Source organism: Thermobia domestica, chromosome 7 (assembly GCF_964235325.1).
Source record: "Thermobia domestica chromosome 7, izTheDome1.hap1.1, whole genome shotgun sequence".
Lineage (NCBI taxonomy): Eukaryota > Metazoa > Arthropoda > Insecta > Zygentoma > Lepismatidae > Thermobia > Thermobia domestica.
The window spans coordinates 294,869,613-294,885,058 of NC_137460.1; the positions used below are offsets into that span (position 1 = coordinate 294,869,613).

At 36.3% G+C, this 15,446-nt stretch overlaps 1 protein-coding gene across 4 annotated transcripts in view; it reads left to right on the forward strand.

Moving 5' to 3' along the window:
• Positions 1 to 15,446, forward strand: part of LOC145691065 (uncharacterized) — a 71,385-nt gene that overhangs the window by 42,155 nt on the left and 13,784 nt on the right. For all 4 annotated transcript variants that reach the window (XM_081766722.1, XM_081766718.1, XM_081766719.1 and 1 more), the window contains 2 exons: positions 6,609 to 6,898; positions 11,861 to 12,020. In XM_081766722.1, coding sequence (XP_081622848.1) covers positions 6,609 to 6,898; positions 11,861 to 12,020 — 450 coding nt within the window. The remainder of the gene's footprint in view (positions 1 to 6,608; positions 6,899 to 11,860; positions 12,021 to 15,446) is intronic.

Below are 15,446 nucleotides of genomic sequence, written 5' to 3' on the forward strand. Positions count from 1 at the left end.
TAATATTTTTACGTGTGGAAGGATGCGTTTTAATTCATACTGTTTTTAATAATATGAGAATAGTTAATTTTCGAAATTTTATCAGATATTAACTCAATCATACGCAGAGAGGGCTTGTAAAGTATTTTATAATGTCACGGTCAAGCTAACAATGAATTGAAACAAACTTTCGTCCCTCAAAAATTGAAAAAAAAAAATGGCGAGGTAATAGGAACATTTTTGAAATGGAAATTAAGACATTTGTCCAGACGCAAATTTTGCACCTAAGAAACTTACATCAACTGGGACGAAATATACTGCAATATTTTGTTTACACATGAAACTGTTAGTTTTAATCCATGCTGTTTACTAATAAAGTGAGCAGCATTAAGTTTGGAAATTTCATCAGATTTGCAATTAGTTAATCAAGAATAGAAATAAAACCTGGCATTACTTACTTTGTACCATTTTTCACCAGGTCTCCCCTCTGCAAAAGGTGACTTCCGGCCATCTGATTTAATTATTTTCTGCACGGTATCCAGGAGATCGTGCTTTTTCCTTGGAAATCCTTTCTTTGCAAGATCTACCAACCATTTAACAACAATGTCCTCTTCTTGTGGTGAGAGTACAGTTTTTGGTCCCATATTTCTTTGTTCAGGCACTTTCCCACTAACTTTATCTGATAACGTCATTCGAGGAACACCAAAAATTGCAGCAGCCTTCTTGATACTCATAGACTTTGACCGTACTTCAGAAATTGCTTTGTGCATCGCATCTTCAGAATATTGTAAAATCTTCCGTCTTTTGGTATTTTCGTTCATAGTTACAGTACCTGAAAATATAGAAAAAAGAACATTAATATCGTAGGTAAGAAAAAGAGGTTCTAAGACGTTTCACCACCTGCCAATAGCTCATAAATAAGCGAGGTAAGATCTTTAAATAAAACGGGAGTTAAATTCAAAATTCTGGTACTAATGAAAACATGGCAAAATGAAACAGTTAATTTGCTGTTCTTAAAATATTATCTCGTTATAAAACAATTTTAAATTTATACATTTGAAAATCAGTTACAGATATGAAACTTCTATAGTTTAGTCATCCCGGAGAGGAAAGAAGGCAAAATTATCCAACAGAAATCTAAATTATTCCTAATTACCCTGTAGTCGTCACCCACTCAACCAGTGTTCGTCACCCCTATGACGCCCTTTGGAAGGATACAAGATATTGGCGCCAAAATTTTGTAGCTGATACCTTTCACCCCAACAAAAAAATTAAAATGATTTTGAAGCTTCTATTAATATGTTCGTTAAAAAACCCAGTCTTCGGCATATCTGACGAAGTAAGGAAGATAACAAATTTTCTTAAACCTATAGTCGTCACCCCACTGTTTTTTGTTCAAATATGAATTTCAAAGACAAATGAATTGTAAACATTTAAAAGAGACTTAGGTTGATAAAAATAAATAATTATCTTACCTTTTAGAGCTTCAACTGCGCCGTCCTCTGCTGTTTTACAACCAGCAGCAACAAGTTTTTTAATTTTCCAAAAACTGCAATTAGCACGCAAAACAACAGCCTTTGCACTTCAACTGACAACAGAAAACAAAAGACGCCCGACTCGGTGTTAACGCAAGGCGGGCTAAAAACTAAAGCCATAGACGTTAGAGATTAGCCAGCTTGTATTCGTATAACCCTGACTTACGCCATCTTATGAACGAATTAATTTGGCCATGACGACCATTGGGGGTATGGCGAGAATAGGCGCATTCACCCTATATATATGTATATTTTATTTATATAGAGTAATAGAAAAATGAATAACAATTCCATGTAATTTTATGCATTTACAAGGTTTAATAAGACGTTTCTACATAAGGAAGCATACATACAATAAAATATACATCAGTTTAAAGGAGATTTTATGCACAATGTAAATTAAGTTATAGAAGTTACCAATATCTGCAACAATGGGTGATACTTTACAAAATTTAACGTAAATGAAACACAAATCAGCTTTTCCGAATGTTCATTTCATGGTCGACCGGTGTAGCTTAGTGTAAGGTCCGCGCTCGACTCAATCGTGCAGTACCATTCTACGATACAATTTCGTTGTGCAGGTGTTCAGGATTACGCAAATGAAATATTGTCTGAAATTCAGTTTTGTACCTTTTTTTTTTTTTTTTCGTAAATGTTTGTACTGACTGCATTTTAGAAGAAAAGTTCTGCAATTTATATACATCTGCCATAGAATCGGGAAAATGTGTTACGTAACACCGACAAAAATCAGTAAAATTCGAACATTAAGTGAGCGTGGCAAAAGCAATGGTGAAATTGCGCAGATTATGAAAGTGCATAAAAGACAATAGGTAGGTAGCTAAGATTCGGGAAGTGGAGGTGCATAAGAAGGAAGCACTTCGTCGTGCGTTTACCGTTAAAACCTCGAAGAACCCTACAAGGGTCATGATTTAGGGATATTTTTCTTCCAGTGGGGTCGGTAGAATCCATATTTGTGATGGTATTGTTAATGTAAAAGCATAAAAAATGGTTCTTCTAAAATGATACGTTCGGGAAAAGATTTACTCAACGATGATCCCTTTATTTTTCAAGACGATTCTCTTTTCCATTATGAAAGAGCTATAAAACATTATATTGTATTCTTACGGCATGTTAAATCATTTCCTTGGCCCGGTAATTCACCGGACTTAAGCTCTGTTGAAAATTTATGGCGTGATCTGAAGATTATGTTTCGTGCAAGGACATCTACATCAAGAAATCAGTTAATTGAAGCAATAAACAACGTCTGGAAACATTGTATTCAAGTAGAGACACTGCAAAACTTAGTGAACTCCACGCCAAAACGGTGCAATCTAGTTGTCAAATTGCGTGGATGTCCAATTAAATATTAGGTCAAGTCAAAGTTATTTTTACACAAACCTAAATTTAACCTCCGTTAACAATGACTGTCACATTTTGTAAAGTATCAGCCATTGTTGCAAATATATGCAACTTCTGTAACTTAACTTGCACTCTGCATAAAATTTCCCTTAAACTGATGCATATTTCATTGTATGTTTAGGCTTACTTATATAGAAATTTCTTATTAAACGTTGTAAACGCATAAAATTACATGGAGTTGGCTAGCAATTTTTGCAATGCTGTATCTATCTATCTATCTATCTATCTATATCTATATATCTATATATATATATATATCGGGTGATGTAAAAATGGCGACCACGAACAACACAGCAGTATTCTTTAAGTCAAAATAAAGCGAATATATATATATATATATATATATATATATATATATATATATATATATATATATATATATATATATATATATATATATATATATATAATTTTATACCTTTCGGGTCCTCGTCTGGGAATCCGATCCGAATTGCACTATGTGACAACGTGGCAGATAGAGAAGCATAGAGTAGATCTACCAATCCATCAAATAGTTATATCGATTGTTTCCAGATGAAAGTTACAGTTGGTAGACATTGACTCTAGCGCCACTTATTAGCATAACAATCGATGTAACTACTTGATGGATTCGTAGAGCAATGCTAATAGTTCCGAGCTAATCTACGACGTTGCCATATAGTGAAATTTTTTATTCTCCATAGCGGCTGAGAGAGCCTCCGGAGGAAATATCATTATATAATATTTTCGCTTTATTTAGACCTGAAAAATAGTGCTCTTTTGTTCGTGGACTCCATTTTAGAACACCCGATATATATATATATATATATATACTGCTATTTTTTTTTTCTTATTAAATTGCCAATCTAATGGTTAAAATCTCCAATGTCGTCTAATTTTGCTTGCTACGGATATGCTCTGTAGACCATTGATACTGTATTTGATTTTTTTTTCTGAAAAACTTGGAAATGAAAACAGCTATTTGAGTAAATATCTGTGCCTATAAATTATACAGATCGTGTTTTTTGTTTAATATTAACAGTATATTGTATTGTCTGATAGAGCCGAAGTTTTTTAAGGAAAGAGGTTATGTAGATGAATACCCACTTTTGCTGGCGATCTTACAATGAGTTTGAATTCTGACTGTGTTTCTTCACAAATACACTGTCAATGAAGGGTCATTTACTCTTTCAGCTCTCTGCTCCGATCGTAAGACTTGTCAGTCCGTGATGCACGACATCGTGATCGTGAGTTTTATTCTTCTATCTGTTCTCACTCTGCATCCATCAATCAATCAGTGATTGTTAAAAGGATGTGTGATCTATGTTTAAATAACAGAGTCCCTCTCATTGAGGACTGACCAATTTAATTCTTTCATAGCGGCCACACACACACACACATAAAATAATAATAATAATAATAATTCTGTGCACGAGAACCCCAAGGTATGGGTTCAATTTATTTTGTTACACAGAATCCAAATTTCGAAATTTCAGGAAGATTGATTGTGTCAGTTTTTTGTTATGGGCGAAAAACTTCAGCGATTTTGGATAGGGAAGATACACGTAACACAGCTATACAAAACAAAAAAAAGTTTTGTATATTTTGTTACATAAAATCCAAATTTCAAACCCCTAGGACGCTTGATGGTGTCAGTTTTGTCTTATGGGCGAAAGGTGTGTGTCCTCCTCTGCTAAATCGCTCAAAATTTTCGCCCATACAAAATTGACATGGTCATTCGACCTGGGGTTTCGAAATGTGGATTCTGTGCACCAAAATACATGGAATCCATACCCTGGGGTTTCTAAATTTGGATTCTGTGCACCAAAATACATGGAATCCATACCCTGGGGTTTCAAATGTGGATTCTGTGTAACAAAATACAGGGAATCCATAACCTGGAGTTTCAAATGTGGATTCTGTGTAACAAAATACAGGGAATCCATGCCCTGGGGTTTCAAATGTGGATTCTGTGTAACAAAATACAGGGAATCCATGCCCTGGGGTTTCAAATGTGGATTCTGTGTAACAAAATACAGGGAATCCATGCCCTGGGGTTTCAAATGTGGATTCTGTGTAACAAAATACATGGAATACATACCCTGGGGTTTCAAATGTGGATTCTGTGTAACAAAATACATGGAATCCATAACCTGGGGTTTCAAATGTGGATTCTGTGTAACAAAATACATGGAATCTATACCCTGGGGTTTCAAATGTGGATTCTGTGTAACAAAATACAGGGAATCCATGCCCTGGGGTTTCTAAATTTGGATTCTGTGCACCAAAATACAGGGAATCCATGCCCTGGGGTTTCTAAATTTGGATTCTGTGCACCAAAATACATGGAATCCATACCCTGGGGTTTCAAATGTGGATTCTGTGCAACAAAATACATGGAATCCATACCCTGGGGTTTCAAATGTGGATTCTGTGCAACAAAATACATGGAATCCATACCCTGGGGTTTCAAATGTGGATTCTGTGTAACAAAATACATGGAATCCATACCCTGGGGTTTCAAATGTGGATTCTGTGTAACAAAATACATGGAATCCATACCCTGGGGTTTCAAATGTGGATTCTGTGTACCAAAATACATGGAATCCATACCCTGGGGTTTCAAATGTGGATTCTGTGCACCAAAATACATGGAATCCGTAACCTGGGGTTTCAAATGTGGATTCTGTGTAACAAAATACATGGAATCCATACCCTGGGGTTTCAAATGTGGATTCTGTGTAACAAAATACATGGAATCCATGCCCTGGGGTTTCTAAATTTGGATTCTGTGCACCAAAATACATGGAATCCATACCCTGGGGTTTCAAATGTGGATTATGTGCACCAAAATACATGGAATCCATACCCTGGGGTTTCAAATGTGGATTCTGTGTAACAAAATACATGGAATCCATACCCTGGGGTTTCAAATGTGGATTCTGTGCAACCAAATACATGGAATCCATACCCTGGGGTTTCAAATGTGGATTCTGTGTAACAAAATACATGGAATCCATACCCTGGGGTTTCAAATGTGGATTCTGTGTAACAAAATACATGGAATCCATACCCTGGGGTTTCAAATGTGGATTCTGTGTAACAAATTACATGGAATCCATACCCTGGGGTTTCAAATGTGGATTCTGTGCACCAAAATACATGGAATCCATACCCTGGGTTTTCAAATGTGGATTCTGTGTAACAAAATACATGGAATCCATACCCTGGGGTTTCAAATTTGGATTCTGTGTAACAAAATACATGGAATCCATACCCTGGGGTTTCAAATGTGGATTCTGTGTAACAAAATACATGGAATCCATACCCTGGGGTTTCAAATGTGGATTCTGTGTAACAAATTACCTGGAATCCATACCCTGGGGTTTCAAATGTGGATTCTGTGCACCAAAATACATGGAATCCATAACCTGGGGTTTCAAATGTGGATTCTGTGTAACAAAATACAGGGAATCCATGCCCTGGGGTTTCAAATGTGGATTCTGTGTAACAAAATACATGGAATCCATACCTTGGGTTCCGGTGCACAGAACTTTTATTGTGTGTGTGGCGCTGTGTAATCATTCAGTTTAGTAAATCATGCGCCTTCTTTAGGCCACAGAGCATATGCGTAGGACGTTAAACTAAATATTTAATTTCATTGAGGTAGATTTTGGTTGTTTTTCTCTTTAACAGATATGAAAGCGTTCAGAATATACTTAAACAGACTAGAAAGGAGGTTGGGTAACATAGAAGAGAACCAAGACCACATCATGCGGGTTCTTTCCTCATTGGAGAAGCGAGGTCGTACCGTGCAAGCTACATCCTCACAAGCCAACGAAAAACCGATCTTAGAAGTTCTGCCTCCAGAGCTAGGTGTAGTATCGGATTCGTTGCCACCGGAAATGCAGTTTCCGTGCAGGACGGAAGATGATATAAAAAGATTAGAAAAACTGCTGTCTAATCCTAAACACAGGAAGCAGTTGGTAAGTATATTTATTTTATTTATTTATTTATTTATTTATTTAACAATCACTAGATACAGCTCAGAGGCCATTTAAAACTGGATATCTAACAGCAACAACAACAGTGGAAAGAATTTGGAAAGGTATCGGCCAAGGCCTGTTTTAGTAGGTACCATCCCGGTATTAGCCTGCTACAATTGAGCGAAACCCTGGAAAACCCCATTCAGAATGGTCGGCAGCGAGAATCGAACCCACGACCTCCCGAATGCGAAGCCAACGCTCTACCACTTGAGCTACTTCGCTCGGGCAGTATTTTACATAGTCAGTGTTATATATTTTTAAAGTTCTTTACAAGACGAACACAATAATGTAATTATAGAGGAAAAGTATCTTCGCTGACGGGAACCTAAACACCGATACTCTACTTGCTGGGTAGCAACCGGGAGAACTAGGTTTGAGTCCTCGTCTGTCAGTTTTTCTATGTAATTTAAATATTTAGCACAAAATTTCCACCAAACATGTGACGCATACTATTCTCAAGTGTGTTACGAATTTTGCAATCTTGTACGTAGATTGTAATATACTGACAAGTAAACCTTACGTTTGGGTGAATCGAGTTGCTGACGGAGACACATATGAGAAAGTAGTACTAAATGTGGTCAGTATTTCAGTGAAGTGATAGGTGCGAAGCTCCAGGGGTTTAGGAGATATAGCTACCAGAACATTACATGGAAGTACAGAATAGTCTTCATACAGTTGGAGGTAAAAGCTCTATAAGACCTCTTGTAACGACAAAAGATGAATAACAAATATACGGGTACATATTAGGACTAGGGAGAAGTCATATAGTAAGGGTATACCTGACGGTGGCCATCTTGAAATCCTCCATTTTGAATTAAGGTTAAGTTTTTAAAATAGGAATAGGGTCATGTGATACATGATTTAAGACTCGAATTTAATCAGAAGAACAATGGTGACGTTAATTTTGATTTACGCGCAATTAGTAAAAAGTTACAGGGAAATTAAATATTGTTGCAGCACATGTATTAGTCCTTTACCCCACCTTGTAAATTTTTTGTTAATGATAATAATTAAATAAAAAGCAGGTGGATAAATATTAGGTCTATGGTAAGAGTTGCCTTGATGGCGGCCATGTTCAAATCCGCCATTTTGAATCAGACAAAAGTTTTAAACAAAGCGCATAACAGTGACACCTTATTAATAGCAAATTTGCCATAAATCCAACGGTATAACCATTTTTGCTTTGTCATTATCCGGCACAAAATTAAATGGGAATAAAGTAATGCAATAGATGACTTCGGGCTAGAAGTTAACCAAAAATAGAATGGTGGCGTTACAATGTTAGTTGTTTGATGCTGTACTTGCACGCCATTTCGTTCTTTTTCTTGTATCCTGTTCACATCTATTTCTCGTTCGCTATTTAAAACTTTCTCTAATTCAAAATGGCGGATTTTAACATGGCCGCCATCAAGGCAACTCTTACCATAGACCTAATATTTATCCACCTGCTTTTTATTTAATTATTATCATTAACAAAAAATTTACAAGGTGGGGTAAAGGACTAATACATATGCTGCAACAATATTTAATTTCCCTGTAACTTTTTACCAATTGCCCGTAAATCAAAATTAACGTCACCATTGTTCTTCTGATTAAATTTGCGCCTTAAATCATGTATCACATGACCCTATTCCTACTTTAAAAACTTAACCTTAATTCAAAATGGCGGATTTCAAGATGGCCGCCGTCAGATATACCCTTACTATATTACTTCCCCTTAGTCCTAATATGTATCCATATATTTGCTATTCACCTTTTGTCGCTACAAGAGGTCTTATAGAGCTTTTACCTCCAACTGTATGAAGACTATTCTGTACTTCCATGTGATGTTCTGGTAGCTGTATCTCCTAAACCCCTGGAGCTTCGCACCTATAACTTCACTGAAATACTGACCACATTTAGTACTACTTTCTCATATGTGTCTCCGTCAGCAACTCGATTCACCCAAACGTAAGGTTTACTTGTGAGATATGTCTCAAGACTGGGAGTGAATAGTGCTGGGAGAACACCGTTCGCCTAGTTCAGTTTAGCTACACGAAAGTATTTCTCGTTCATTTAGAACTTAGTATATAATTTATAAGTTTAGTATATAATTTATAAGTTTTTATCGAGGTTAACTTTACCTCGATTCTAAATACCCTTCTATGACAAAAATAAAATTCACTGTCGCAGATTAAAGAATAATTCTATTTACGGTTTACATTTAGTAATAAACATTTTTCCATCAGCAATACGAGGGCTGTTCAGATAGTAACAGATGTTTTGAAATGAAAAAGTAACAGAATGGACAAACCAAATTGTATTATATACATTTGAAGGGTACACTTTTAAGCTATTTTTCAGATAAAGGCCATGCAAGTTAAGGACTTATCATATCATGGTACAAGATTTTCAGTACCGTCGTGGTAAAAGTCTGCCGCATGCGATTTCAACCACTATCTTACACCGGCATACAGTTCGGCGTCAGTATCAAAACGTTGTGTAGGGAACCATGTCTTCATCGCCGGGAAGAGATGGTAGTCGCTCGACGCCATATCCGGGCTATATGGTGGGTGATCGAACACCTTCCACCCAAGAGATCTCAGATACTCTTATTCATGTGTGGACGTGCGATGTCTGCCTTCACTCATTATTGCATGTCCGTACACTGCGTACAGTTGGCGATGGATTTCAATTGCCTAATCACAGAACGTACCTTACAATAGGCAGGATTTTCTATTGCAGCGCACATTGCAACAGGTCACAGAAAGCATAGTAAGAGCATTATCGTCCTCACGCTACCACAACTAGATGCGTACTGAGTGTGGGAACGTTCTGACACCAAGATGGCGACTCTAGCCCCGCCCACTCCGTGATAGACCAAATGTCTTGTACTTTCTGTATAGTCCTTGTATAATTAGGCTAAGCAGTACAGTCGTCAACCTATCTAAACGCGTTTCTCCCAAAATTTGGCTCTCCCCCAAGACATTCTTATCAGAAAATTGGGAAAGAATGGTGCAACGCGTTCCTGACCAAAACATCTGTTCTAAGCGTGAAGATAGTGTCATTAAGGACATGTAAAAATGAACAAAAAATTTAAATACAAATAGCTCATTATATTTTCACTGTATGGTTATTCTATTCGTCTAATTATTGTTTTAAGGTAAAAGGAATCTGTACATTGTATTGGATGTTCATACATTGTATTCATCAAACGTGAATCAAAGTGAATGAGAAAAGTTGTTTTTAAAGTTTTGTAAAACAGAAAGGGCAAACATTTCATTTTCCGAGAATGTTTCTTACGTTTGGGAGATTCATATCTCAGACGTTACTGTTTCGCGTACGTCGAACTTTCCTCATTAACCTATCGGATATTGTAAAATGAATGCAGAGAATCCATGGTACAGCATTTTTAGATTTTCCTTGTAGGGGAAGATCCTCCAATATAAATAGTTCTACAATTTTCATTGGTATATGATTATCCTGTTAATTGCATATAAATCTCAAACTCGAGGAAGGAAGGTGGGTGCTCAAATAACCACCCTGCATAGTAGTAGATCTGATGATACTAAACATTTACTATTAGAGCTATCGTCAGCATTTCCAATTTGCGGGGCCGTGGTACTTAGTGGTGCAGCGCTTACTTCTTCTGATTTGAGTTTCTGGTTCGATATCAGCTCGCGCCAAGTGGTTTTTGTGGTAGACAAACACCTATGCGTGGGTTTTCTCGAGATCCTCCCCTGTCTTCATTCCACCATTTCGTTTCTCATCGTTGTCACTGTCTCCTTAGCCTCGGAGCAAAATCTATGGGGGCTTTAAAAAAAATCCAGTTTGCATCGTGTATGTAGCTTAAATTATTATGCCTTTGATTTAGATGTGATTATGCTATGAAGGATAGAGGTTCAAACACTTGGTGAATGGAACTTCATGACTACCTCGTCTCTAAAATATAGGGTGATTTTTTAAAACTCATGGATTACATTTGGGTCTAGAATTTCTAACTGAAGTCTGATTTTCATGTCGTTTCTGGCAAATATCAAGGAGGGATGGGAGATGTTTACTGGTTTAAATTCATCCCGAGTAGTATCTACCACACCTGAGGAAAAACAGCTAATATTCACCAGCGTACTTTACAATTGGAATGAAGAGTTTTGAAGCTAAATTGCAGAATACAAATTAAGTGTTAGTGGTAACACCCATAAATCACATGTTCAATAGCTATAGCCGGTTTCCTGCGACAAATGATGCAGAGATTTCTTGGGCTACCTAAGGAGTCGATAACTCACATCTTCCACAACACCCTCCTTCGGGATCTGATGCGTCCCTTCTCACTTAGAAGCAATCCTTTTTCTTCCAATTTATTCACTTGCGATAATATTGTGTTCCTTCTGGGACAGATCGTGAGGCAAATTAGTCTTTGCGTAACAACAAACAGATTCTGTTCTCCAAAAACTTGTGTTTATCTCTCCAACGATAAACACACGTTGCTCCAAAGAGTATACCATCCTCACTGTGTCCCGATCACAGTCACACAATAGCACACAAATCTACAGCACAATAATTCCCAATACAACGTCCCAGTTTCCTGTTTCTTGATGACTTTGGCAAAGTTGCCGTCTAACGGAGAAAACTCAAACATCCACACCGTACCTCATTCCAATTGAAAGGTACACTGACGAATATTTGTTGTTTCTCTTAAGGCGTGACCGATATTAATCCGGATGAAAATCGGACTTCAGTTAGAAATTCTAGACCCAAATGAAATCCACGAGTTTTGAAAAGATCACCTGTATAAGTTGTGTAATGTCACTAAAATATAAGTTGTACGTATTATATAAACAGTCAAATAGGAAAGATAAATGTAAGCTTTTATTGTTATATTATTACTGGAAATGCAATTTAATCCTATTTCTCTCTCTGTAGGAGGTTGTACTAGGATATGTAGGTGGAAAGTCGGTTGAACAGGTCGTTCGGAACATACTGAGGAAAATTTTCAGTAATAAATTATCCAGTCAATACAATTGGACTGGGAAAGGAGATAAAGTACCTTTGAAAGATCTGACTCTCATCAAAGTGATACAAAGTAAGTTTATTTTAAAATAGCTTATTGTGTAATTGAGAATTATTGTGTATAGATGTTCCTTACTCCTACAAGTTTCGTATTCTCCATGTAAGTGAGTAAATTGTACACTATTTTAAGTCTGTAGCTAAAATAACTGGAGCTTGAAATAAGAGCATATACGAGGGTAAGTCAAATTATCCGCAATGTTGCTGTAACTTATCGTACACTATTCATACTGATCTCTGTCCTCGTTTATTTTATTGTTATGCTGTTGTGGTCATGCTATGAAAGTTTGATCTTAATGCCTCCATTTGTCTTCCTTTTGTCGCAGATAGATCATGACCGTTCCATTAGAACAGGGTTCCCACAGACTTGGAAAGTCAGGGAAATTTAAAATAGAGAAAGTCAGGGAACGGACATTGGTATGTGCAAAAACTCAGGGAAATGAACGAGAAATCAGTGAAATTATTTCAGTTCATAAAGGAGACATACGATGCTCTACAAACCTTTAACCTGTGAATATTTAGGACAAATATTTCGCTTAATGTTTCCAGACAGTGCAGTTGCTTCCAAATTCCAGATGGTCTCTGTGATTTTTTTTTTTTTTTTTTTTTTATGTCAATACTAATAGAGTGTGTACGCAATTTTTTTTAAGAAGAGCTTCTGAAATTCTTCTGGATTGCTTTACTGAAGGAATACGTCCATTGCCATTAAGCAATATCCTACAAGTTTCAATGGATGGACCAAATGTGAACCTAAGTTTCTTAAATAAATTTGAAGAAAAAAATGAAAGGTGATAATCCTGAAGGGAAATAACTAGTGAACATTAGCATTTGTCGACTTCATCTTATGAAGAGGGAAATAAAAAGTGGACTGAAAATGATTCAGTGGGATCTTCATAGTTTTTTACGTGATACCTTCTGCATTTTTAATTACACCTGCTCGTCGTGCAAAATTCATTGTATTAACAAGGAAAAGTGTATTTCTTATGAAGCATTGTACTACTGGATGGCTGGAGAATGTAACTTCTGTTGACAGGGCCTTACTGCTTTTTGATGGTGTGAAAAATTTGTGATAGTGAAAAATACACATTCCAGACCATTTCATAATGTTTTGGAACAAATGAAAGATGTGTTTCTAATACTCAAACTTTCGTTTTTCAGAAGGTTATCAGCTGATTGTGAACCATTTTTGAAGAAATATCAGACGCCAGAGCCGCTGTCACCCTACTTATTTTCTGACTTAACAGCTTTAGTAAGAAATCTAATGGAGCGAGTTGTTAAGGCAACAAAAATGCTTGTCACAGTAAACAAGTTGTTTACTATTGACCTGGATAATGTTGACAATTTACGTCCCTTAAAGGATATTTATATTGAGTTTCAGACAAAGAAACTTCTTCGAGAAGTAAAATCATCTGAAGTGTTTGTCGAAAAATTCCAACAAGAATGCCAAAAAATTGTAATAGAAATGATCAAGAAGATTCTAGAGAGGAGCCCTCTAAAATATAAAGCTGTTCACGCATTGTCATCGTTGGACCCTTGTGTTATCGCCAAGCAGGTTGAACAGGGGAACTAAGAATCGGAATGTTGCTGCAAGTTCTATATGAAAAATAATAATAATAATAATAGTTACGGTGTTGCAGAGGAGGCAAAAGTTCAGTATGCTTTACTTTGTGATGAAGCTGCTTCAGATGCAAGGAAACTTTAGTGAATTTTTGGATAATGTTACTTCTAAGAGGCTAGACGATTTCTATTCATCCCTTTTGTTTGACATATGAAGAAGAAAGGCATATGAAGATTTATGAGAAGTGGTAAAGCTGTGCCTAATATTTTCCCACTCTAATGCAAGTGTAGAAAGTGGTTTCTCTGTTAACAAAGCACTACTGGTTAAAAATCTTCATGAGAAAAGCCTCATTGCGCAGAAGAGAGTGTATGACTCTATCAGGTATTTTGGGAGAATACAGAAGGTGCCAATAACACAGCAGATGTTGTTATATGTGAGGGGAGCTAGGAGGCGCTACGAAGAATATCTTGAAGATTCCAGGAAAACTCGTACAGAAGAGGACAAAAAAAAAAAAAAAAAAAAGTTAAACATAAGAAAATGACAGAAGAAATTTAAAAAAATTAGAGGACAGAAGAAAAATATTGAAGCTTGAAGGAATGCAGGAAGAAGAAGCAATAAAAGCAAAAATTGAAATTTTGGATCACAAGAAGAAAACTTGATGTGACTCAAAACGAACATTAAAGTGTTTTGCTCATATGAGTCGTAGAAATATGATACACATTTCATTGTTACACTTGTACATTCTATAAGTATTCAAGGAACAGTATAAACAGAAGGTTATTATTAGAAGGTCATTACACTAAAATGTTTAGTGATATTACACCATGAAGACTACAGAATTGTGACTAGCTATTTGGTATTGTAGTGATAAATGAAGATTTGTATTTGTTTTTATATCCACCTTTTCGGTTTTGTGTACTGTAAATTTTAGAAAATACTGTACAAGTTGTCTTAAGGAGAGAGTTGGACGGCTATGGGGATGGTGGAGGCCGTTAGTAAACAGCGATAGCTGTTGGTCAGGGAATGTCAGGGAAATAGATTTGAAAATTTGTGTGAACCCTGTAGAAGTTTGCACCAAAGAGGAACAACGAGCAGTGGTAGGAAGGTGTATCAGGGGCCGCAATCCATCAAAGACTTTCGGCACAATACGGGAACAGTGTCTACGAATGGATTGAAAAATTCAAAAATGGTCGCACAAGAAAGGAGCCGAACGAGCATCTAGAACCACAAATGATGACAGCATTGAATGTGTACGTGACATGGTTCTGTTAGACGAGTGACTATTGATGAAGTGGCACAGCGTCTGGTTCTGCATACGAAATCATTCACAAGATACTTGGATTTCATAAAGTCATGTTCCTCTTTGGTGCAATCTTGTAATGCAGTGGCCAAGATCCATCTGCAACGAAAGAAAGACAAATGGAGGAATTAGGATCTAACTTTCATAACATTACCACAACAGCTTAACAATAAAATACACGAGGACAGAAGTCAATATGAACAATGTAAGAAAAGTTACAGTTAGATTGCGGATAACTTTTGATTTACCCTTGTAAAACATTTCCTATATAGAGATATGTCATCTTGTTTAATTACTTGTATAATTGATTATTAGGGCTTAAGAAACGTATTTCAGTATATGATTATTCAGCTAACTAAGACGATTTAACCTTAAACATCCTGAAGAAGAGCAATCATTAAATTTGCTTGAAATATCTGTGATCTTTTGAAGATTTTTTTCCCCTTATTTTCAGAGAAATACTCCGAGGTGAGTATTGTAATAATAGTTAATAAGTGTTCTTTACATTCCATTAGTAATTAAGTTACTCAAAGTTACCGTATGAATTAATCAAACTCACCTAGGTATATATATATATATATATA